At 43.2% G+C, this 24,282-nt stretch overlaps 1 protein-coding gene across 2 annotated transcripts in view; it reads right to left on the bottom strand.

The window, feature by feature from the left end:
- Positions 1–6,083: 6,083 nt before the first annotated feature.
- Positions 6,084–24,282, bottom strand: part of CHST11 (carbohydrate sulfotransferase 11) — a 352,143-nt gene continuing 333,944 nt past the window's right edge. For both annotated transcript variants that reach the window (XM_029601519.1, XM_029601518.1), the window contains exon 3: positions 6,084–11,709. In XM_029601519.1, coding sequence (XP_029457379.1) covers positions 10,855–11,709 — 855 coding nt within the window. In that variant the 3' untranslated portion in view covers positions 6,084–10,854. The remainder of the gene's footprint in view (positions 11,710–24,282) is intronic.

The raw sequence follows: 24,282 nt of genomic DNA, 5'->3' as shown, positions 1-24,282 counted from the left end.
TAACTTCATGGAATGTCCCAGAATTAAACAACTGATTAACATTTGTCCTTTCTTACTCCACCAATGATTTTATAGCCCTCTATCATATTCTTCCTTAGCGGTCTCTTCACCAACCAGAAAAGCACTAACCTCTTTAGTCTTTCCTCATAAGGGAGCCGTTCCATCCCATATATCATTTTGGTAACCCTTCGCTGTATCTTTCCTAGTTTAACTAATTTCTTTTTTGAGCTGCGGTGACCAGAATTGCACACGGTACTCTAGATGTGGTCTCACCAAGGAGCAATACAGAGACATTATAACAATCTCTGTTTTATACTCCATTGCTTTCCTAATAATTCTTGACATTGTTTGTTTTTTTTTGTATACTGCCACACACAGAGCTGAGGATTTCAAAGTGTTGTCCAAGATGACATCTAGATCCTTTTCCTGGGTGGTATTTCCTAATACGGAACCTAACATCATGTACCTATAGTTTGGATTACTTTTCTCTATGTGCATCACTCTGCACTTGTCCACATCTGCCATTTGGATGTCCAGTCTCTGTTTCACAAAGTTCTCCTACAATTTCTCACAATCCACTTGCGATTTAACAACTCAGAATAATTTTGTGTTGTCTGCAAATTTGATCACTTTACTCATTGTTCACTTTTCCAGATCATTTATAAATATATTAATAAGCACTGGTCCCAGTACATATCCCAGGGAAAGCTGACCATTAAATCCTACTCTCTGTTTCCTATCTTTTAAGCAATTTTCAATCCACAGTAAGATTTTACCTCCTATCCCATGAGTTTTTTTAATTTTCTCAGATTCTCATGAGGGACTTTGACAAACGCCTTCTGATAATCCAAATACACCCCATCCACTGGCTCTCCATTACTCATGTGATTATTCATTGTGGATTTAATGAAAATCCAGACCTGCTTTTAACCCTCAAACACTGGAGCTGTCCATCGCTGCGGTATACCATCATCTTGAAACGTCTGTATTGAATGTTAAGCCACAGCGAAATTAAGTTCACTGATATTATGGTAATGTTCACTAACAATATGGTCAAGTCATGCCATACATTAAACTTCTATTTTCTGCTTGCCAAAGCAACTCTTGACATGTATAAAAAAAAAAAAAAAAGAAAAGAAATTAAAGGTGTGATCCCAAAGGTATTGATCTAAATCCATTTTCAGGCTAAGATTTTCAATACATACAATTTTCAGGATGCGGAATAACTGCATATAACACAACTGACTGATCATAAAACGTATATGCCAAGCTTTCTTGACCAAGGGCTGAATTTCCTTTCCTTATTAAGGTTCCTTGGTTTGACTACAAGCGGTTAGAAGGAAAGCTAATCCAACATGATTCTTCCACGACCCCTGTGCATGAGGAATAGAACTTCCTCCCTTGCAGTTATTACAGAGAAATCAATATTAAACTAAGCTTAAAAAGATCTTTTATATGAGAATGGTACTATGAAAAAAGTTATTATAAAGGAGTTGTGAGCTGTGAACCAGGAGTCCCAAACTCGAGAATCTTCTCTCAAGTGTCCAATGCACAATGTACATCTAGGGCCAAATTTTAAAACGTATGTGTGGGAGTAGATTTTATAACATGCGCGCGCCGCTGCATGCATGTTATAAAATCCGGGGTCGGCGCACGCAAGGAGGTGCACACTTGTGCACCTTGCACGTGCCGAGTCCTAGGGGAGCCCCGATGGCTTTCCCTATTCCTTCCGAGGCCTCTCCGAAACCCCCATCCTGACCTTTAATCTTCAAGTTGCACCTGCCTCCAGGCAGGCGTAGATTGTGCACACTGGCCGACAGCCGGCCTGTGATCCCAGGCACCGCAGCAAATGGCCGCTACTTTACCATTTATACAGCTCAGAAATTTAGCAGAATTGAGGTCTGCCATTTCTATTTACTATACATGGAAAATGAGTTTTCAGCTTGGGTTATAATCATGTGTGTAATATGATGCCAGCATCATAACAGTTTTAATCAATTTGTAATGATTTTCTACTTTAAAAATGTCTGTACATTGTAATTCTCCAATCCACCTGGCATAGTGGGCCATGTTTTAACAAGGATGTCATGAATGAATATAAACCCATTGATTTAGCAGGTAACAGAGGTGTTTTTGTGCTCTTGCCTCTTCAATCTTTAAACAGTTTCAGTGGGTTTATACTGAAGTTAAAGGAGAATTCAAGGCAACGTTTTGTCCAATTAGGTAAAAGTACTCTGTTGGCTGAATGGTAAGTTTTTAAACCCAAGCAGACTGTGCTCCAGTCTCAAACAGAATCTTTTACTGTTACTAGAACTATCTACTTTGGCCCTGCAACAGCAAAGCAGCCAGTGTGTGACGTCACAAAGCCCCCTATTATATCCTCATAATGCAGAGGGCTTTCTGACATCACAAATCTCCTGCCAATGTCACAGAATGAATTTTTTTTTTTTAGCAGCAACTAAGAGTCCTCTTTGGGGGAACTACTCTGGACATTCTTCCACCTGGGATTATGATTGTGAAGTTCCTTTTGAAAATGGCACACGCTCTTCATCCAGCCAGACCATTCCAAATGTATGGGTTATGTTCACCACAAAGAGATGGAGGCAGAGATTAACAGCCTTGTTCATGCCACCTTGCATAGGCTCCCATGCTGCCCTCAGTCTGTCAGTATTCTCTGCCTCCAGCAGACAATAGGAGAGCATGTCCGGTGCTCCGAGGTGAGGCCTAGTTAGGCTGTTTGAAAAGGCGTGGCTTGGAAGGGAAGCTCCTGCAGTGAAAGTCTGGTGCTCCCTTCTATGGTTTAGCATGGTCTTAGAGCAGAGGGTTTCCGAGGGTTTAGTTTGGGCTTCACATTTCATTCTGTGTTGCCCTGTCTCCTCTCATTTCTTCCCCCACCCCTTTCCTCTTTTCTCGGACTGGATTTCCTAAAAAACAAAAAAAAAAAAAAAAAAAGGAAAAACCTGGATTGGTTTCTGATTCTCTCTTTGCCTTAAATTTCATAAATAAAGAAAGCAAGATTTCTGCACAGGGCAGTGTTTCCTTTCGAGAGGCTCAGTGTTGATCAGTAATGCTTCAGACAGTGTCGCGGTGAGTAAGGTGTAAAGGTTCAAGCAGACCATTTCAGCCACACTGTTCCTGACACTGGTGAGTAGAAAGTCGGTAAGGGCTTTTTATCAGACAGTGGTATGATGAGGGGAGCCGCTATTGGACCTAATGACATTCCAGAGGAATGCAAACTGTAGAAAGATTCTACAGCAGAAGAAGAGAAAGAGGGTTATCCAGACTCAATGCCTCAGTTCAATCTTAGCCAGAGTGGCAACTGCTTTGTATTTCCTTCGTGGCCTCTGATAGACAGTCTTCCGCAGTAGATTTCTGGGCTACAAGAATCACTTGCTCTGGTAGCACCCGATTGATCAAGACAGCCTTGGTATGCAATTCTATTTTGGCTGTTGGATAAGAGTTTCTTCTCTTTACCTCTGGTCTCCTGAGGTAGGGTCTGGTGTTTTGCAGTTTGATTCTGTCTTGTGGCCTGGCCCTTGAGAGGTCTTGTTTAAGCAAGAAAGGATATTCTCATGAGATAGTGGATACCTTGTGGGCTTCTCAGAAAAGTTCTACATCCCTGGTATATATCAAGGTTTGATGGCTTTTTGAAGATTGGTACACTACTAAGCAGGTTTTTTTTCGTAGAGGTAATTTGATACCTTCCATTTGGTAGTTTTTTGCAAGGAGGTTGAATAAAGATCTAACTCTCAATTTTTTGAAAATGCAAATAATGACAATTGTATGTTTCAGGGATTTTATTTAGAGTACGCCTTTAGCCTCTCATCTGTAGTTTTCTCATTTCCTCTGAGGAGTGAAACATGAAGACCACCAGTAAAGAAACTGCTCTTCTCCTGTCTCAGAAGGCTTACAGTCTTGGTTTGTACCTGACACAATAGCAGGTAAAGGGACTTGCCTAAGATTACAATAAATGGCAGTGGAATTTGAACCCTGGCCTCCCTGGCTCATAGCCATCTGCTCTAACCACTAGGCTACTCCACCACTCCTGCAGGTTTTAGTGGTGATTTACTCAGTCAGGCAAATTCTAAGCTGTAAACTCGCTTGCATAGGGAGTCTGTCTTGGTCTTTCAAAGGAGATGGTACAGATTTGTACAAATTTGGCATTCCTTCCGAAAATGATTTGCTTTCTCAGCTTAGTTGGATTGCATATCTATCTTCCTTCTGTAGAGAGTTGGGTGGAGAAGTGTATTTTGTGCTCCATTCCTTGCATGTGCAGAGTGTCCTATTGTGGAATGAAGGTCATTAATGGTTTTAGGGGATTGGATCATCTCTTTGTCATTTAAGAGGGGACGTGTTAATGAAAGCTTCATTGGTGTGCTGATTTAAAGAAATCGTAAGGGCAGGACACAAGTGGGTTCTTTGATTAAGCTTTGATTGGTTTCACCAGTGAAGAGTTACGAAGTGGTGACCTGGTCTTCCTTCCATTCTTTTGCAATACTTTATCATCTCAACATCTGAACCAGGAAGGACGCATCCTTTGGTTCAGAGATCTTGAGAGCAAGGTTGATAGTGTCTTCCCACTTGAGGTATAGCTTGGGTACATCCCATGGATTGGTCTGGCTGGCTGAAAAGGAAAGAGAAATTAGTTCTTACCTAATTTCCTTTTCTTGAGCCCATCCAGACCAGTCCAGGACCCTTCCTTATCTGCCAAACAGGTAATATTCTATGATTATTTTTTTCAGAAAGTGTATATATAATTTTAATCAAAGCTTTAGTGGTTAAGCTAAGAGAATATTAATCTATTTAGTTTATCCTAATTGTGGTGTTTTATTGGTACGTTCGTTTGTTATTCTCCCTTGGAAATTTGGGGGGGGGGGAGTTTGTTTTTAGGAAATTCTTCTTAGCTTTAACAGGTTACTGGTAAGCTGAGGGCAGCATGGGAGTCTATGTAAGGTGACAACAGCAAGCCTTTTAATCTCTGCCTCCATCTGCTGGTTGGTGGATATAACCCATGCATTTGGACTGGTCTGGTTGAACTCAAGGAAAGGAAATTATCAGGTATGAACTAATATCTCCTTATAGGGGGCCAGCTCAGCACTGTCATGCAAATGACCTGAATTTGATTTCCGGGTCAGGTCTTCTGTTCCTTGGACCACTTGGATTGGATTGCATTCCCTGGACTGCAGCATTCCTAGCCCCAGTCATTATGGAACAGTTTAGGAGCCACATTGCTGCCTTCTGAAAGTAACCCTGGTGCATAGTCCCCTGCCAAGGGCTATTGTTGCAATGACTGGGCTAATTTGCAGGGAGATGTAAAATAGGGGGAAAATACCTGGGCAACTGGGAAAGAAGGCTCATGTCACTGTAAACCAAAATATACCAATTCCAAGTAGAAATACTATAAATAAATAAATAAATAAATAAATAAATAAATAAATTGGAAGCCCAAACTGGGCACATAAACTCCATCCTCCTCCCAAGAGAGCAACATCTTGATAGGCAATAATAACTACAAAACACCTTTTCTTTCAAAACAAATAGAACTACAAAACATTTATCATATGCTGAAAAAAAAAAGTTACTCAGTATTTTAGAGGAAAAGCAATACCTTTCTGACAGCTCATTTTGCTTTGGGGCATAAATAAACTGCACACACAACTTAATTCTTTTCTCACTTCAATTTAATTAAAGTTGATTAGAAAAATAATCAGGCTTGAATGATTTTTCTTCAAGGAACAATTTATGAACATTTTGCACATCTTGTTGGCAATATATAATTCAGCAGGTTTCAAGGTTTGTTTGTTTTTTTGTTTTTTTTTACAGTATATTCAGGTATGTAAATTTTCTACAAGCCTTCTACTGGTATAAATAGGTTAAAAAAAAAATCAGACTCCACATTGATGTTAAATTGAATGTACACATTATTCTGTGCATGCATTTAAGAAAATAACACTCTTTGTAACAAGAGTAATAGGAAGGAGAGTCCCTTGTGTGCCTGAAACTTGCAGCAGACTAGTTTTATCTTACTACAGCAGGGTGGCTGAGCTGGGTATACTTCTAGAAGCTTATTGCTTGGGGATTACATCATTCTAACGCTGGCATTCTGACAAATGGGAGCTACTTCAAAAATGCTTTTTTTTTTTTTTTGCAAATGGCATGTACTTGAACTAACGGACACGCTTTCTAACTCGAACAGGAAAGTGGGGCATTTGTCATTTGGTTCACCTGGAACACGAATGATGAAAGGATTATGGTACTTATGGGAGCAGAAGGAGGTGGACTACGCTGGGCTCCAGTATCAGTGTACGGTTTCAGGATCTGCTGATGACGGAGGCACTGGTTGTCTTGTGATCTGGCACAGGTTCACGAGTGCTAGTTAAGAGGGAGGGGTGTGCATGGGGGGGGGGAACAAGGCATTTTCTGTCCTTATGTCGTTCTGCTTACCATTTATATCATTTTGTTTTTCCATGTGCACTGCTTGTGTTGATTTTAGCACGTGCTTTTTTTTTTACAATATGGGAATGTCTGCTACTACAAGGAATGATATTTTGCATCATTGAGGATGGAAAATGACAAAACGAAATACGTTTTTGTGTTTTAAACAGCACATCCTCCCTACTGGTTGATTCTATTGGCCTGAAAGTACTGTATGTTTCAGTAGGTCTTGGCCAAAATAAGGAAACAAAGACAGACTTTAAGTATGAGGGCATTCTCTGCTTCAAATCATCTTTGCTTCCAGCAGTGGCTGATGTTATTAATAAATGTTACAATGCCAGATTTCAAAAACTGAAAGGAAAATTGGCCCAGTCAAAACAGCATGAATAAAATAATTTTAAAAGAAAAGATCTGTGCCAGTTACTAATTTCCGTCTTTTGTACAGCATTGTTATACAGAGCATCGTGTGCAGCTGGCATGTAGAGTGGCTACAGATTATGTAATATACTAGCATGTTTCCTTTTCAGTGCTAGACACCGTTAGCTGGCTACAGAAATACATGCATGTGAACTGTGGGCCAAGTACTTGGAGTTTTGAGGGGCAATACCTGCTACATCCAACCACTGAGACAGTCTGTTTCTCATATATCTTTCAAGTATATTTTCACAGAAAACTTTCAGCAATAAAATAAACAAATCCTCATTATCTCTCATGAAACAGGCAATGGAAAATCGAAGGGAACCCACAAGTACAGTTGAAAACTACTACTGGACAATTTGAAGAGACAATCACAAAAGTGTATATGGAAAACCACTGTCTCTAAATATTATCTTGACAATAATATTATGTCTTTTTTTTTTTTAAGTTACTACAATACACAGAGTGACAACATTTCCAATATAGCCTGGCTTAAGAGCAAGGGTCATTCTTGTCTTGGTCTGCACAGAAGAAACCCATTTGCAGACAGCAGATCCATTCCTCCAACGCTCTACCATCGTGCTGGAGGCTCCGGTTTTTCTTCAAGCACTGTGCTGGAGTCTCTGGTGTTTCAACATCAAAGTCCTACTTCTGTACCTGAGCTTCTATCACAAGAGCAGCTCCCTGGCAAAATTAACAACAGATTTTCAGGCAAGCTTTGAGAGCTCTGGGAATGAACACAGGTTCGGGAGGGGGCAACCCCACAGGTTCCCCCGCACCACCACTAGGCTTCGGCTCATGCAATATTAAGCGAGCATATCAATAATTTAGGAGATAAAGTCTTCAATCCACATGAGGCTTTAAAAGGCAAAAGTAATGGTAAGTGAATTCTAAGCACAAATGATATATAAAGAGCACATTGGACAACAGGCACTTGCCAGCGATGAGGTTAGTCTACTAGAGAAAAATAACAGCATGGTAGGACGATACTGGAAGCCAGTCAGGAACCATTTAGCAATAGACTTCACAGAAGGCTGAGATTTTATTCAGTTAAGCACTGCGTGGATTTTATTAAAACTGTGCCTTTGGAGATTAACCCTCAAAGAGCCTTATTTACACAGGCGAGTGCCCTAATTAAGTACAGTACCTCTGCTGCATCCTTTCAGATTAAACAGGGGCGTTCCTGGGGTGGGTGGGGGGTGGTTTTTTGGTTTTTTTTTTTAATTTGGAGAAGAAAACAGTGCACAGAGATTTGATTTTTTCAATCTGATCAGCCACGCACGGGTATAAGTGCACGTAGACACATCTATGTATGTGCCGTGGAGGCCAGAGGTGGTCAACTCTGGTCCTGGAGAGCCAGAAACGGACCTGGTTTTCAGGATCTCCACCATGAATATGCATGAGACTGAATGCAAATCTATCTTATGCATATTCATGGTGGAGATCCTGAAAACCTGACGGGCTGGGGGGGGGGGGGGGTGGTGTTCCCCTGGCCCAGCTTTGGGAACCACTGGTGTAGGCAGTTTCTCTTCTGAAAATCAGCCACACCTTCCGTGCACTGCAAAGCACAGACTATCAGAACTTGCCTCCTTGATGGATATTGTAAACGCATTTTATACTGAAACTGACCGGGATTAAATCCTCATCTCAAAAGGCTAAATATGAAATGGAGAAAGTACGAATATTTTTTCCTTAAACGGGCGAACGCTTGACTGCAGGCCGTGGGCTGAGCCGCAGCGCCGCAGCTGACAGGCCTGAACAGTGAAGGATGACTGGTGTGACCTACTGGCGAAAGCACAGAGCTCCCATCATCTACAGACCTCGGATTAAACTATGCCTGCTGCCGTCTCGCCTATTCTGTGATCCACCGGAAGCGGTGCAGGGGTCCGCCTCCCGCCCTCTCACACTGGGTTGAAGTGTTGGACTTAACTTTCTGCTCCCCGAGCCTGCTCTTAATTTTTTTCCTATTCTTACAATGCTGCTCGCTATCTTCCGAGAAATAAGTGACTTGAACCTGTTCATGCTCTCCTAAGCTACAGGTAACAAGCTGGTCATCCCACTGATTACACAATGTCTCAGAAAAAATATATACAAGGGCAACAATTAATCTGCCTGCGCTAGTGCAAAACCTGGGGTGGGACTGCACAGACAATCAAAGCCAAAGTACGTGTGCAATTCTGCTTTGATTGCTGTTGCTGGAAATAGCGCTCACAGAGACCTGTATCTGCTTTTCCTGTGGGTACTGTTTCTGGGCAAAAAAAAAATGCACATAGTTTTGAAAATCCAAGAAAAAGCACCTTGTTGCCCCTCCCTCCCAGTGCCTGGGCACCTCTACGCCATACAGGTAAAATGTTGCCCCTTTTGGAACAACCCTTGCATTATTCAGCTTGAGGACGGGCAATTTTCAAAAGGCCCATTTCAACAGGTAAAAGCAGTTTTAGCCCTGATAATGGCTTTGAAAATGATCCTTCCCATCCATTGAACCTGCAAGGGGCAGGCCATTCAACTGCCAGAGTTTATTGAGAAGAAGGCAACAAACACATCCTAAGAAATTCTTAGCCAACTTGTACCGACCCCAAGAAGGGCAAAAAAAAAATGATGATTGGGGGAGGGGGTGCCAGGCAGAAGATGCTAACTAACCCTTCCTGAGGCAATAAACCACAAGAGATGCCTGCTCCAGAAGTTCAGAAAATGAGATAAAAAGAACACCCTTTGAAGGATTTCTTAATTTGTTATCCATGACCCTATAAGCTTTACAGTGGGCTTATTTTTCTCATTAAAATATTGATAAGAGAGGAATGTGTTTAACCTGCACTGCCATGCTATGATGTATAATAAAAAGTATTCTGTACCCTGCAGCAAAAACACAAGGGAGAATGAACGATGCCTCTGCATGGATTTGGAGCCTCTTGAAAATGACTGCAAACCTCATCAGCTTCAGGTCATTTTCAACGGGAAGTTATGTGTTGGACCCATTGCTGGCCTTCGCCCCAGCTCTGAAGCCGATCCGTGCGGTTTATCATTATCGTGCTGCTGGACAAGCAGACAAGGGAATCAGGCTCAAGAGCTTATCTGCTACTTGCAGAAAACTACACAAAAAATCGGAAGGAATCTCTAAAGCTCCGCTATTTATTAAAACCGGAAAAGCAGGGATGTAGAGAGCAGGGGACTGGTGAGATCCACCTCCTCATTTCCTCTCTTCTACCTCTTCGAAAAGTGTTCAGCTGTTTTGCCATCTCCATAACACTCCCCACATGCCTGAGAGTGCATTCGTCTTGCACCTTGGAGACCGTGGTGGCACCGACGCCCAATGAAGATGAAAGTACGCTAATTGGATCCCTATTCTACTCAGCATCCTCTCCTCATTATAGCATACACACTCGTGTTTTTTTTAGAGAACCTCAGAAAATCTGTTTTCATCTTTTTCTGTCAGCACCCAGAAGGTAACTGATGTTTTTTTGATCAAGAGACATTCCATCCTGTTTTTCCCCCCTTCAAAGCAGCATTTTCAGATCATTATTGCCTGAACAATTAGATTGCCCACATTCCTCTAATGTGTTTGACATTGATAGTCTGAGACAAAGAACCCAAGTACCCAGGGATAGTTTGGTACTGTGAAAAAGATAAAACAGGGGTTTGTTTTTTTTATATTTTTCACATAAATGTAACATTTTTGACTGCTTGAATTTCAAGAGATCATGTTTAAATAACTATAAATAACATTAATTAGAATTTATGCAGAAAAGGCAAGTTAAAGGAAAATTCACTAGGACACAAATACAGTTTTAGACAGTGTAGCAGTCCTCCTTCCTTAAAAACTAGATTGTAATCCTGTTGCCCTGCAAGAAGTATTGTCCTCTCTTAAAAACGTATTTAAATAATTCTGACTGTGCTGCTCGCAGCACTATTCAAAAACAAAACAAAAATATTTATTTACAAAATAAACTTGTTATCCATATATTTATTGTGACCAAGATTTTAAATAAAACGGCCTTGACTGTTTCACTCCAGTTTCAGGTAGCTCGGCATTGTGTAGTTGAACATTAGGTAATCAATCTTGTAGACTTTGTACAACTGTGTTTGGTGCTCTGAGCTGATGTTCTGGAAGAACTCGGCCGTCATTTCATCAGTAGTTCTTGTAGCTTTTGTGTTGGTTGGGAACTTCAGGTAGTCACTGACGCCTGCAAGCTGAAGGATGTAATTGGAATCCTCTTCGAGTGTCTCGTATTTTCCAATAAGGTCATAGTGGATTTGGCATGGATGACAGAGGGAATAAACTGTCTGCCAGTGCTCATTGAAAGGCTCTTCTTTTTGGGTATGGGGGTCAATGAGGTAAGCCACAAACTCCTCAAATTTCACATTATCACCATTCCTCAGTGCCTCCTGGGTTGCGTTTTTCCTTTGGCGCCTCACAATTTTTGTTCCATAACGCTTGTGAAAAGAAATGTTGTACTTCCGGGTGAATTTGTTCCGGTAGGCTGAGACCAATCTCTCGAAAGGCTCCCGCACAAAAAGAAATTTCATGTAGCTTTTCAAGCGATGATTGATCTCTGCAATGCTGTACTGATTGAGTGTTTTCAGGTTGGAGGACACGTGAGCTTCATTTGCTCGAATCTCCATGGGGTCATTATATTTGCCCCTCCCAGTAAGGACCATCATGATCCTCTTCCAGTTCGTGCAAGCCACTTTAGGCACATAACAATAGATCATTTCATGATCTTCATCTACCACCAAATGCTTGAGGTCATTGGGTGTTAGCATACGACGCTTCCTGGTGGACACATTGTTAGCTCGACAAGTATCAGTTACTTGTTCCCTCCTCATCTGATAAAGGACTGCTGTACTGGATAGCTCCAACTGCAAAGAAATCAGAGAAATATACACTTTATTAATCTGGAACATTCACAGTCTTTTGGATTACAGCACATGTATTGACCGGAGTGAATATTCATAGCCAAATAAAAGATAACGTATAACCATCCCCAGCCTACTCCCCAAAGCTAATGCCATGCTAAGATACTCATTTTTTAAAAAAGAAATATGGTTTGTCTCAAAGCCATATAATTTTCTGTCTCATCATTCCTGATTATTGTTTTGAGGCGGTGGCAAATTCAGCATCTATTTCTTGGTATCTGGAAGAACACATTTATTTGGTTTTATAAGCCCAAATCTTGTAATTTATACTTAGATAAAATATCAGCGTTGACTAAAGAAGCATGACGTCTCAACCCGTGTACCAAGTTTTCAAAAGTAAATAACCAATATGAAATGAAATAACAGCAACTTCATTTTTGTACTTCCTGTGGCAGATCAGATTTGTGATTGCTTCAAGAAGAACATGTCACAACAGGAAATTGCTGGTAAAGGGATTTTTTTTTTTTTATTATTTCAAATAGCTATTTTAAAAGAAGATGGAACATATTTCATTCTGCTGATATGGTAGATGCACCGCAGTTATTAATGGCAGGGATCTCTAAGGCCAGTGAGATGACGCACCCACAGCCACAACTAATCGCACCAGCTATTCCACGGAGGAATGCCTTCGAGATAGATGTATTCAGTAATTGGGAGCTGAATTACAATTTTAATTCTGTCTTTGGATGGTGACCGGAAACAATCTGATGGTAGACGAAGTAAAAAGCTCAAAGATCAGAATTTATGAAAACTTTTACACAGTCGGTAAAGGGAAAAGTCACCAGTAATTCCCTGTTGGTGATTGTGTGTGTGTGTGGGGGGGGGGGGGGGGAAGGGGGCGTAACTTGTAAAAACGCAGGACATGTTCGTGCACATACTGGAGGAATGGGGAAAGGATAATACAGCACAGAGCATCTTCGATTCCTATTTGCATTCAGTATGAAACCTGGATCTAAAACGGTTTCTTATTTTTTGTAATCGTGTGACTCGCTAGAACTAAGGTATAAAAATTGATCATTTTGGCAGTAACATCTGTGTATGGATATACATAAGGCACTTGAAAAAAAGAAACTAACATTCTAAAAGTATGGAAGCATGGTTTTTCAAATGCCCTTTCAGCACCCGGAGGAAACAGTCATGTGGTTGTAAATGACCATCAAGGTATCCGAATTTTCCTATTGCTGCACCTGTTCTGTGTCCCCTGACCCTGAAAAGGGGATGTTATATCAACATGTTTGGCTTGTCGAGTGCCGTCATTCTCGTCTAAAGCACGATTGTGAGGTGCCCGCAGACCTTCAGGGATCAGGTTGAAGCAGTCCTGGTTTCAGCAGTGGGATTTATACTCCTGGCAAAACTTAGGCACGTTGACAGCCTGCTGCCTCCTCACTTCCACCGCCCCCAACCTGTTCAGATAAGCCAGGGCCACGATTGATATAAAACAAGTGACCCACACTGGCAGGGCGGCTGCCCATAAGCACTTAGCCTAGTCTGGCTATTGGTAAATCTGTCCCTGCATGGTTTAGGATCATTGGGGTGCATATTCAAAAACCATTTAGATGGATAACCTAACAGTTATCCGTCTAACTGGCATACCCAGCTATATTCAGCCCTTATCCAGCTAAATTCTAACCAGATAAAAAAGGGGAGGGGCTGCGATATCCGGCTAACCTAGCTGAATAGCAGGAACATCCACCTAGGTTAGCTGGATAAGTTTAGACCTGTTTCTGAGCAGGTTTAAAGTTGGCCGGCCTCAGGTGGCCAGATAACTGGCTACTTACCCAGATATCTTCAAAAGATATCCAGGTAACTAGTGTGCTTTACTAAAAGAAATAGAATAAAGTTGTGGGCCTCCAGCCTAAACCCCCCTTCCTGAGTATCAGCCATCCGCTGCCCCAGACCCTTATCCCAACCCCATCAGGTAAATCCAAAAATTAAACCACAATGCTGGGCATTGACCTCTCCTGTCCTTCCATCTCCACTAAATAGAAAACTTAAACCGCATCTACTGCCTTCTAAACCACACTCTCCCCACTAGCATCTGATACCCTCCCTCCTACCCACCCACCCACTAGAGGTGTGCATCCGTTTTCAACGTATTTGTAATCCGCAACTTATTTTGTCCTATCTGTTAAATACGTGGGGAGGCGAAACGCATCGCGACTCCCCACGTATTTAACAGATTTCTGTTTTATTCGGCCTCCTAAATAAAAATTTAAACCCCCCACCCTCCTGACCCCCCCAAGACTTACCAAAACTCCCTGGTGGTCCAGCGGGGGGTCTGGGAACTCACTCACACCCTCGGTGCTGGTTTCATCACGGCGCCGATAGCCTTTGTCACAGGGGCTACCGGTGCCATTGGTCAGCCCCTGTCACATGGTCACCGGCGCCATCTTGTGCTCCTACCATGTGACAGGGCCTGACCAATGGCACCAGTAGCCCCTGTGACATAGTATGGGCAAAGGCTATCGGCGCCATTTTGAGTCCTGGCATCGGACGGCAGGTCGCTCCGGGACACCCGTTGGACCCACAGGGACTTTTGGCCAGCTTGGGGGGCCTCCTGACCCCCACAAGACTTGCCAAAAGTCCAGCGGAGGTCCGGGAGCAACCTCCTGCACGCCGGCCGTCAGATGCCAATACTCAAAATGGCGCCGATCGCCTTTGCCCTCACATTCCAGGCTGAGATGCCCGAATATGACAGGCAACGCAAAGGGAAAGGCGCTTATGCTTCTTAGGTATAGGTGCCAATAGGCCAACAATACACTAAGCGACGACTGAAGGCATGTGTCCAGCTGTTTTTTTTTTGCTTTTTGTTTTTTTTTAGGAATCTAAAAATTCTAGGCATCCAACCTAGGCGTCAAAAATTTAGGCATCCAATACCTAGGCGTTCCAAACCTGGGCATCCAGCACCTAGGTGTCCCTAAGGATAGGCAATGCAAAAAACTTAAGCCCACAGCAAAACACCCAACCTGTGAGCACAGGTAAGCGGGACATCCCTTAAGGCACGCTTAACTTGGACACATAACCAAGGCCCGACTAGGCATCCAAAAACTGTACGCCAATCCTGGATGCACAGCTTGACACCAAGCTGAACAGACAATCCAGAATAGGGCAGCCTAACACATAGACAAAGCGTGCAAAAAACCCTTGAGGCCTACCATGTGGCGTGCAGCGAAAAGGCCTTAGAGCGGGGTCTAGTCTATGGAGGCTGCTCAATCCCCCAGGTTGCCCAATTCCCGTAGCCTCCCATGGAGTGGGACGAACGTTGGAATAGCATGCCAAGCACGGAGACCAGGGGAAGGAGGAAGCCCTACCTGACTTAGTACAGAGACGGTCTCCAGCTGCAGGAGGAGAGGGCATATGCCGTCACTGCCATGCTCGGCATCCTGCACCTATTGCCTTTTAGCTGTTATACAGCTAAGTCTATGCTGGCTGAAAAAACAGCTACCAGACCATGGCACTCATCTGAGGGACCACGGAAATCACCTCAGGAATTCACAACTGAAGGAGGGACTATTTGGCATCATCATAGGAGATCGGAGTGAATTAGTTTTCCTTATTTATTCTTTTGAATTCGAAGCAATCCCCAGTGGGGAGATGCACATCCACCATCTGCTGGAGATGGAGAATACTGGCAGGCTGATTTCACTGCAGGGGTGTATATACTGTGACGATAGTTTGTTCCATCTTGTAGAAGTGCATAACCCACTTGTTCTGGATTCATCTGACTGGATGCTAAGAAAGCACGTATGTTTCTTGTTTATAAAATAGTAATTACACGAGTAGATGCTATTTATGTGCGTATGTTATTTTTCACGTGCTTATCTCTTTGAAAATTCACCCATAGATACTTGGCTTGCTGACCAGATTTATTTATTTTCAGAGTCACCCCAGTGTACCACAGTCATAAATTAATGAAAACCACAGGAGAAACCTGACGAATGTGGTTTCATAATCAGACCGAACACTACTCGCACCCAGAAACCAAAAAACCATCGGTGGCTTTCCTGATAAGTGTACTTTGATCTCATAAACAGACCTGATGGAAGACTGTGCTAAAGCAACCAAGAAACAGCAGACTCTTGCCTGCAAAAGTCATAGAGACTAAAAGAGCCCAAATAAATAATTTCCACCCAGCGCAGGCACAGTTCTGTCCTACCAGAAGGTTGATCAGCTACAGACCAACTATGGCAGGGAAAACCTGTAAACAAGGAAAGACTGAGGCAGGCAGGCAAGCAGCGTGACTTGCCACTACACTCAAGTGCAACCTCTGTGGCTGTGATCAGGCTACTGCTGGAGTTCGACCTGCTATGTTTCTGGCAGGTCGAAAAGGACAGAAGGAAACATAAGGCAGCAGAGACTTATCACAACATGTAAAAACTGAAAAGACCTTAAGAAAATGTGGAGTTCTGTCCTACTAATAAGAGTACTCTCCCTCTTTCTTACTCTAGATGGTGCAGGCTGTGGAAATGGGGGCAGTTCCATGTAAAGCGAAGGAGTATCTTTTATTTATTTGACATTTTTATATACCGACATTCGTTTACACATCACATCAGGTGATCACTGATTGCTCCCGGAAACCTGGGGCGTTCTAGTAGTTTGCATTGTACGTATATGTGTTGCAAGCACAGACGCTAACCAAGCAATTGGTTTCAGAAGGTTGTAAATGAAGCAGGCATCCTTTCCTCCCGTACACAAGATCTGGAAGAATGACTTTCCTACCGGAATGCCTAACAGACCACAAGAAAAAGTTCAGCCTAGTGTTGATCACATCTGCCATGTGGCATCCCGTTGGATGTGAGCCAAGCCCATCTACAGATCATTCAGGGCTTTGTTACAGCCCCGGAGATGGGGCGCCACCTGTAAAGTCTGCTTTGCGTTTTCTATTCAGGAGATTTACGAGCAGGATCTCTACATGCAGTCGTCAAGGACCGGGTTGCTCTTTAAAAAAAAATTCCTTTTTCTATCAAAAGGTCGGTATCTAAGGTCCATGCTTTTTTTTTTTTTTTTTAAATCTCCTGAGGCATGGCTTAGAGATTTTAAGGTTTCTGAAATAGTTTGAAGACTGTAAAAGCTCCTCACTGTGAGGTTAAGGAAACTGAGGTGCTGCCATGCCGACCTGCCTCAGAACCTGATCAGTCACACAGATACCCAATAAAGCACAGACACAACACGAACAGATGGTGAACGGAACTTAGCTGAATCGGCTTCTTAAAATAAAATAGGAGTGTGGCCATAAGAATGGGTGCAGAAACAACAGAGGGTACTCATCTTTCGCTCCAAAGTATGTATGCTTGCATGTATGGACGCATACATAAATAAACATCTTGTCAAAGGCTTAAAATGAGAAAAAGATGAAGGAAAGAAAACCAAGAAAGAGGCAAGCTGATATTCCAAGCATTACAGCTAGTACTTCTGCCTCAGCCAGAGGAGACACGCAATACCACTAATAGGTGACTAGTAGGGCAAGGCGGATGGGAACGATCTATGTTTCCAGGGCTTACGTGGCTAAAAGATCTTTTGAGATCCCCTGTTTGAGTCATTTTTGCTTTTACTATTTGCTTAACTAGCTACGGCAAGAATCTCATTTGTGCCTTGTTAGGATCAAATTGAAAACTGGCTCAAACTGTTATGCAGTCGGGATTGTAGAATATCCCCTGGGCGTGGGAATAGACAGCACATCCTTGAGTGCATGAAGAAACCCCCATGTAAAGAAGAACCAGAGCTTCAGCAGTATTTGCAGAAAGACACCAAATGTCTCTATAACATTGGACAGGCTGACCCAGTCCTGGTTTTGCCCTAGTTGTATCTGTGGACCTGTAGTTCTAATGAAAACAGCAAGACAGCCATCCATAGAAGCAGTGAGGCAGCACCAGAACTCATTCAACCTCTCCAGATGACATGGAGTCAGCCGGTATCCTTTGTTTTAGGAAGATGATCAGATTCTGTAGCAGCTTGTGTGTGTGTGATGAAGTCACATTGCGGGCAGGCTGCTATTATGGCATCCCAAATATAATAGTGAGCTGCTCTCCGATAGTTGGACAGATAATGCAGGCTAGAACAATCATGCAGGCTGATTCAGTAAAGTCCGGTGCGCGCGATGCAGTATTCAAATTAGGTGGCGCGGTAGAAACGGGGAAAAGGAGGCGCTAGGCACACTAGCGCGTCCCTAGCGCCTCCTTTTTGACAGGAGCGGCAGCTGTCAGCGGGTTTGACAGCCGATGCTCAATTTTGCCGGCGTCGGTTCTCGAGCCCGCTGACAGCCACGGGCTCGGAAACCAGATGCCGGCAAAACTGAGCGTCCGGTTTTCGGCCCGACAGCCACGGGCCGAATTCAAACTTTTTTATTTTTATTTTTTTTACTTTTTTACTCTTCGGGACCTCAGACTTAATATCGCTATGATATTAAGTCAGAGGGTGCACAGAAAAGCAGTTGTGCACTTTCCCAGCGCCGGAAGAAATTAGCGCCGACCTTTGGGTTGGCGCTAATTTCTGAAAGTAAAATGTGCGGCTTGGCTGCACATTTTACTTTCTGTATCCCTTGCGCATACCTAATAGGGCCATCAACATGCATTTGCATGTTGAGGGCGCTGTTAGGTGCCGCGGGTTGGACGCGTGTTTTCCTCCCCTTACTGAATAAGGGGTAAGTGAAAACACACGTCCAATAGCAGGCTAACAGTGCGCTCCGTCAGAGCGCACTGTACTGTATCGGCCTGATGGTTAAGCCAGACTCTACCAGCCTGAGTGATAAGCTGTAAACACAGAGGCACACACCCTTATTTTGCAGCAGGCACTATAAATCTGACAAGTCAGGAAAAAGTGCGAATGACGAGAAATTCAAAGGAGGACCGGAGTAACTTGCCCAGGACCTTGAGGGAGGAGAATACCAAGAGACAGGGGAATGCATGTGATATAAAACACATACAGGCCAATACAGTACAGTGCGCTCCGTCACGTACAACCTGCCCTTGGACATCCAACCTGCTCCGTCGCGTCCAACCTGCGGCACCTAAAATCGCCCTCAACATGCAAATGCATGTTGATGGCCCTATTAGGTATGCCCGCGTGATACAGAAAGTAAAATGTGCAGCCAAGCCGCACATTTAACTTTAAGAAATTAGCACCTACCCAAAGGTAGGAGCTAGTTTTTGCCGGCACCGGGAAAGTGCACAGAAAAGCGGTAAACACTGCTTTTCTGTGCACCCTCCGACTTAATATCATGGCAATATTAAAAAAAAAAAAAAAAAAGAAAAAAAATTTTTTAAATGGGCCGGCGGCTGTCGGGCTGAAAACCGGACGCTCAATTTTGCAGGCGTCCGGTTTCCGAGCCTGTGGCTGTCAGCGGGCTCGAGAACAGACGCCGTCAAAATTGAGCGTCGGCTGTCAAACCCGCTGACAACCTCCGCTCCAGGTCAAAAAGAGGCGTTAGGGACGCGCTAGTGTCCCTAGCGCCTCCTTTTGCCCATTTCTACCGCACCACCTAATTTAAATACAGAATCGCGCGCACAGGCGAGTGGCTCTCCCCGCGGACTTTACTGAATCGGCCCGATAGACAGTAAATATTAGTGAATTATTCCCCTTTCCCAGAGCTCTCAGAAGGAAGTCATCAGCAGGATTAAAGCTGGCCAATAGATCTTGGTAATTATATGCATTTTATTACAGATACTGCTCTTGATGCAGTAATAAATTAGACTTCTTTTATGCTGGACATAAGCCCCTGTTAGAGGCAAGTATTTGATTTCCGTATAGGAATAAACATGAAACAATATGATTGACTGCATGCATTTTATATACAGAGTACAGAACAAAGCTCTTGGCTCATTTACTGGGTATTTTTCCCATAGACTCCGAATGGGAGGAAAACTCAGTTTTCTATAACGCATTGTTACTTGAGAATGGGGAAGCTTCAAAGATCAAGCAGCCTTCATCTTTTCTACCTTTCCTCACCATTCTAGCGACAGTAATGTCTTCAATAATAAATGCCAGATACGGCACATACAAACAGAGCTGTCAGCCGGCGCTGGGGAATAAAAAGGCAGATTAATTTGCTAGCATTTGGGGTTAACAATTCTATTGGTTTTATGGCAATCATCCTGTGCAGTCACTGACAAGGGCTCCCTGTGCTGGAAATTAACTCTCATTAGCATTAAAGAACATCTGAAAAGCTGAATTAGAAATAATGAAGCCAATATTCAGTTGGCCGTTTAGTGGAGAAGCTAGAGTTAGCTGGATCACTTGTCCTGTATATTCAGTGGGGTGAATATCCCCGATTAAAGTTATATTGCTAACAGTAGCCGGATAACCTTAAACATGACTAGATATTCTTTGGAATATAGCTGGTTATGTATAAAGAGATCGGATTGAGTGGCAAACCTAGTAAAAAAGAAAAAGGGGGAGGCCTACAGGCCCAGACTAGGATTCCCCTCCCCCCCCTCAACCCAAAAACTCCATGGATCGACCCTGCTGCCTTCCTCCCCAAAGAGCCCAAATCGGAAATGTTTAAAAAATATACGGGCTGGGGGTTGGCGCCAGCCTCTCCCTTCTCAAGCTCCAGCTTTACTTTTTCCAATCTTTAAAGCTGTGGGCCCCCCCCTCCCCTTACCCTCACTCCGACCCTTTCCTTCCCTGTACCTTAAGCAGTGGTTTCTCTTCAGCCCGGATCGTGGCAGCCTTCTTTAAAGTTATCCATCTAAATGGCTTTTGAATATCTACCCCATTAGGTAAAGTGTGTAAATTAGAAAGGGAAAAAAAAAAAAAAAAAAAGTAAATCAGCACGCTAGCCTCAGCCAAGCTACAGCAGGCAGACATTTAAGTTCTGTGCTGTTTTTCTACAGGCAGTATGATTTTCAGAACCATTCTCGATGGTTAATTTGACATCCAAGAGCTTGAAACATCAGCTCCATTACTGCCCAGATCTGCTGCTAGGTAAATCACAGCAATGAATTGGCAGGTGGTTTCCTCCAGGTCAGGGCTTCCCGAACGTGTACTGGGGGACCACACAGCCAGTCGGGTTTTCAGGATATCCACAACAAATATGTAAAGAGATAAATCTGCATACAGTGGAGAGCCAGTATACACAAATGTATCTCATGCATACTCGTTGTGGATATCCTGAAAGCCAATGGGTTGTGGGGGCTCATCAAGATAGGCTTGGGAAGCCCTGATTTAGGAATAGCCTTGTCCAGGCCGTTGCATTCTGGGAGGAAGTAACTTCAAGTTTGCTTAAAATGTTTTAGAAAAACAACCCAGACCTATGCTTTGATCGATAAAGCAGAGGATCCTCCTTTTCACCGCAAAATTGAAATTTGCCGCAAGCAGGGAGACAGAAGAGCATGCAGAATTATCTCAAGGGCTCCATTTACAAAATTGGCCCCAGACAAGTTTTAAAAGAAACAAACAAAAAACATGTTTAAATTATATTTTTGGATCAGCACTCACATCATGCTCCCTCTAAGAATTCAGCTAAGCATGGGAAGAGCACTTGGGTAGGACATGGATGAGATACCAGATGACCAGGTGGGGAAACAAATGAACCAACTAGCAGCCTGAATTCAGAAATGTGAATGTTGATAACCGAGTCAACCAATTCAGTATTAATTGCATATACTTAAAAAATACTAATTTTATGAAAATATATAACTAATTTACTAGAGATACCCTAGAAACCAGACCTATTTGCGCTTTTCAAAAATCAAGACTGGCTATTCCAGTGCCATCTTCAATATAAAAGCTGAGCTCAGAGGGCATCAGTGCCCTCTGAGCTCAGCTTTTCTCTTTGCATTGCACATGTTCCAGATCATGAACATTTTTTTTAATGTCATCACTTCATCCTGCCTTTCCATCTTTTCTTCCTGCCATCTTTGGATCCCTTCCAACCACCAACCAGATCCTGAGGCTGAGCCCTAGAATCCCGCCATTGCTGTGGACACTGATCTTGGTGCCCCAAACCATTGGGGATAAGCTATATCCTCCTGGTGATATCAGAGGAGGAGAAGACACAGGAGGCACTCATGCCGGATGGGTGCGCACCTCTGTTGCATGCATAAAGGAACACAACAAAGGGGCCTGCCCATTTGTACGCCCATTCATGCGGGCCCTTCGGGCCTCCTTGCCTCTGGCTCTAATCAGGCTCTAATCATCATGATTTTGCCCTCTTCCAATAAGTGACCCCAAAATGATATACGACAGAATCTCTACCATCATGGGACAAGGTAAATACAATCCCTCTGTAACTCTCTCATCTTTGGAAGACACCCGTCATAGCTTCTCTTACTAGCATTCCACATCTGCCATTTCATCTATTCACTGTGTCCACAGTTTTCTCAATCCTCCTTGTGAATGCTTAATCATAAAAAAAAAATTCACCCATAATTTATGATATTCTGACAATTGCTCAACCTGAATGTTTCTGTGTCACAAAGATATGGCTCTCTGCCCATGATACCCTCTGGTGCTGTCCACCTAATATCTACATTTTCTAACAGATGTACAACAAGAGGTAGTGGTTTACTGATGTTTAAAAAAAAAAAAAAAAACATCTCAAAGACTGATGTTACAATTTCAAAGCCTTGCGAGGTTCTCTTACTGGCTTCTGATTCTCTCAATGTTTGCCTTATATATTGTCCACTAGTTCTTCTCCCTCATAATGACTATAGAGTTGCTTGCTTGTATTAAAGTAGATTTATCCAAAACTATCATTCTTGGAGATTTTAACTTAACATGTAGATCAGGTTCCATTATCCTTGTCATGTGAAGCTTTCCTGCAAACAATAGCCACCTGTGGTAAGGAGCAAATAGTACATTTTCCCACCCACAGGGCCGGGCATACACGCAATCTAATCTTTGTAAATCCCCTGGTATTCTCAAGTAATAGGTTAGTCCAATATGCATAAAATGTTTGTTTTAATAATGAGTATTGTGCTTTTTATTTATGGAATATGCCCAGAACATTCATATATGTGTGTGGAATACAAATGCTTTTAAATAAATAAATACCACTAGACTATCAACTGAAAAGGTTCCCTGGTCAGATCATTTTTTAATTTCCTTGTCATTTCCACTGAACCTCATTTTCTCCAACAGTGGCAATATACAGCACACGTTGCTGAACTGTGGCTTTATCAACCCAGAATTGTTTAAAAATAAACTATGTCCTTAGCTTCGGTTCTCTGCAGGTTCCTTTCCCGAGTTATGGGATCGATCTTTATTAACTCTAACTGATAAATTAACTCATCTCAAACTGAAAATTAAACATAAAACAGAATTGCTTACCTGTAACAGGTGTTCTCCAAGAACAGCAGGATGTTAGTCCTCAACATGGGTGACTTCATCAGATGGAGCCTGGCACAGAAACCTCTGTCAAAGTTTCTAGAACTTTGACTTGGCATACTAGGCATGCCCAGCATGCCCTATACCACACGTCCACATGGGGTCCCTCTTCTGTCTCATAACACAGAATCACGATTAAAAAAAAATAGGAGAAACCCAATTCTGCGGAGTGGCGGGTGGGTTTTGTGAGGACCAACATCCTGCTGTGCTTGGAGAATACAGGTAAGCAACTCTACTTTCTCCAAGAACAAGCAGGATGGTAGTCTTCACACATGGGCAAATCCCCTAGCTACAGGCTGCTCCCCAAAACAAAAAGGGACCAACAGACACCAACCAGGTGCCAACGGGCACAACAGCAGTGCTGTTGGTAACAGAGGGGGATACAGCCTGAATCCAAACAATGGGCCCTAGGCAGGGAGAGTTGGGTCTACACCTCAAAGAGATTCTGAAGGACAGACTGGTCAAACCTACTGTCACGTTGGCCATCTCTGTCCAGACAATAGTGAGATGTGAATGTGTGGAGAGAACTTCATGTCACAGCCTTGCAGATCTCCTCCACAGGAACTGCTCATAAGTGGGCCACCGACGTTGCCATGGCTCTGACAGAATGAGCCTTGACATGACCCTCAAGATGCAGTCCCACCTGGGCATCACAGGAGGAGCTGAAATCTGCTAGCCAAATGGATAGTGCCTGTTTGACAATGCCAACTTCCAACCTATTCTTAACAAAAGAAATTAAAAGTTGGGTGGACTGTCTATGGGCTTCTGTCTGCTCCACATAGAAGGCTAAGGCTCGCTTGCAGTCCAAACTGTGCAGTGCTTGTTCACCTTGATGTGAATGGGACACAGGAAAGAAAGTTGGCAGGATGATAGACTGGTTAAGATGGAAGTCCATCACCACCGTAGGCAGGAAATTAGGGTGCATGCACAAGACCACCCTGTCTTGCTAAAATTTAATATAAGGTGGACAAGTCACTAAGGCCTGGACCTCACTGACCCCGCGAGCTGAAGTGACCGCCACCAAAACTATGACCTTTCAAGTGCGCAGTGGCTCAAAAGGAGCTTTCATCAGCTGAGCTAGTACCACACTGAGGTCCCAAGACACAGTGGGAGGCCTTAGGGGAGGCTTCAACTGAAGCAGACCCCACATAAAATGAACTGTAGGATGTACACTAATGGGTATACCATCTA

This window comes from Rhinatrema bivittatum, chromosome 4, assembly GCF_901001135.1.
Source record: "Rhinatrema bivittatum chromosome 4, aRhiBiv1.1, whole genome shotgun sequence".
In the NCBI taxonomy this organism is placed as follows: domain Eukaryota; kingdom Metazoa; phylum Chordata; class Amphibia; order Gymnophiona; family Rhinatrematidae; genus Rhinatrema; species Rhinatrema bivittatum.
The sequence above is the reverse complement of the archived record's forward strand: the minus strand, read 5'-3'. Positions and strand labels throughout refer to the sequence as shown.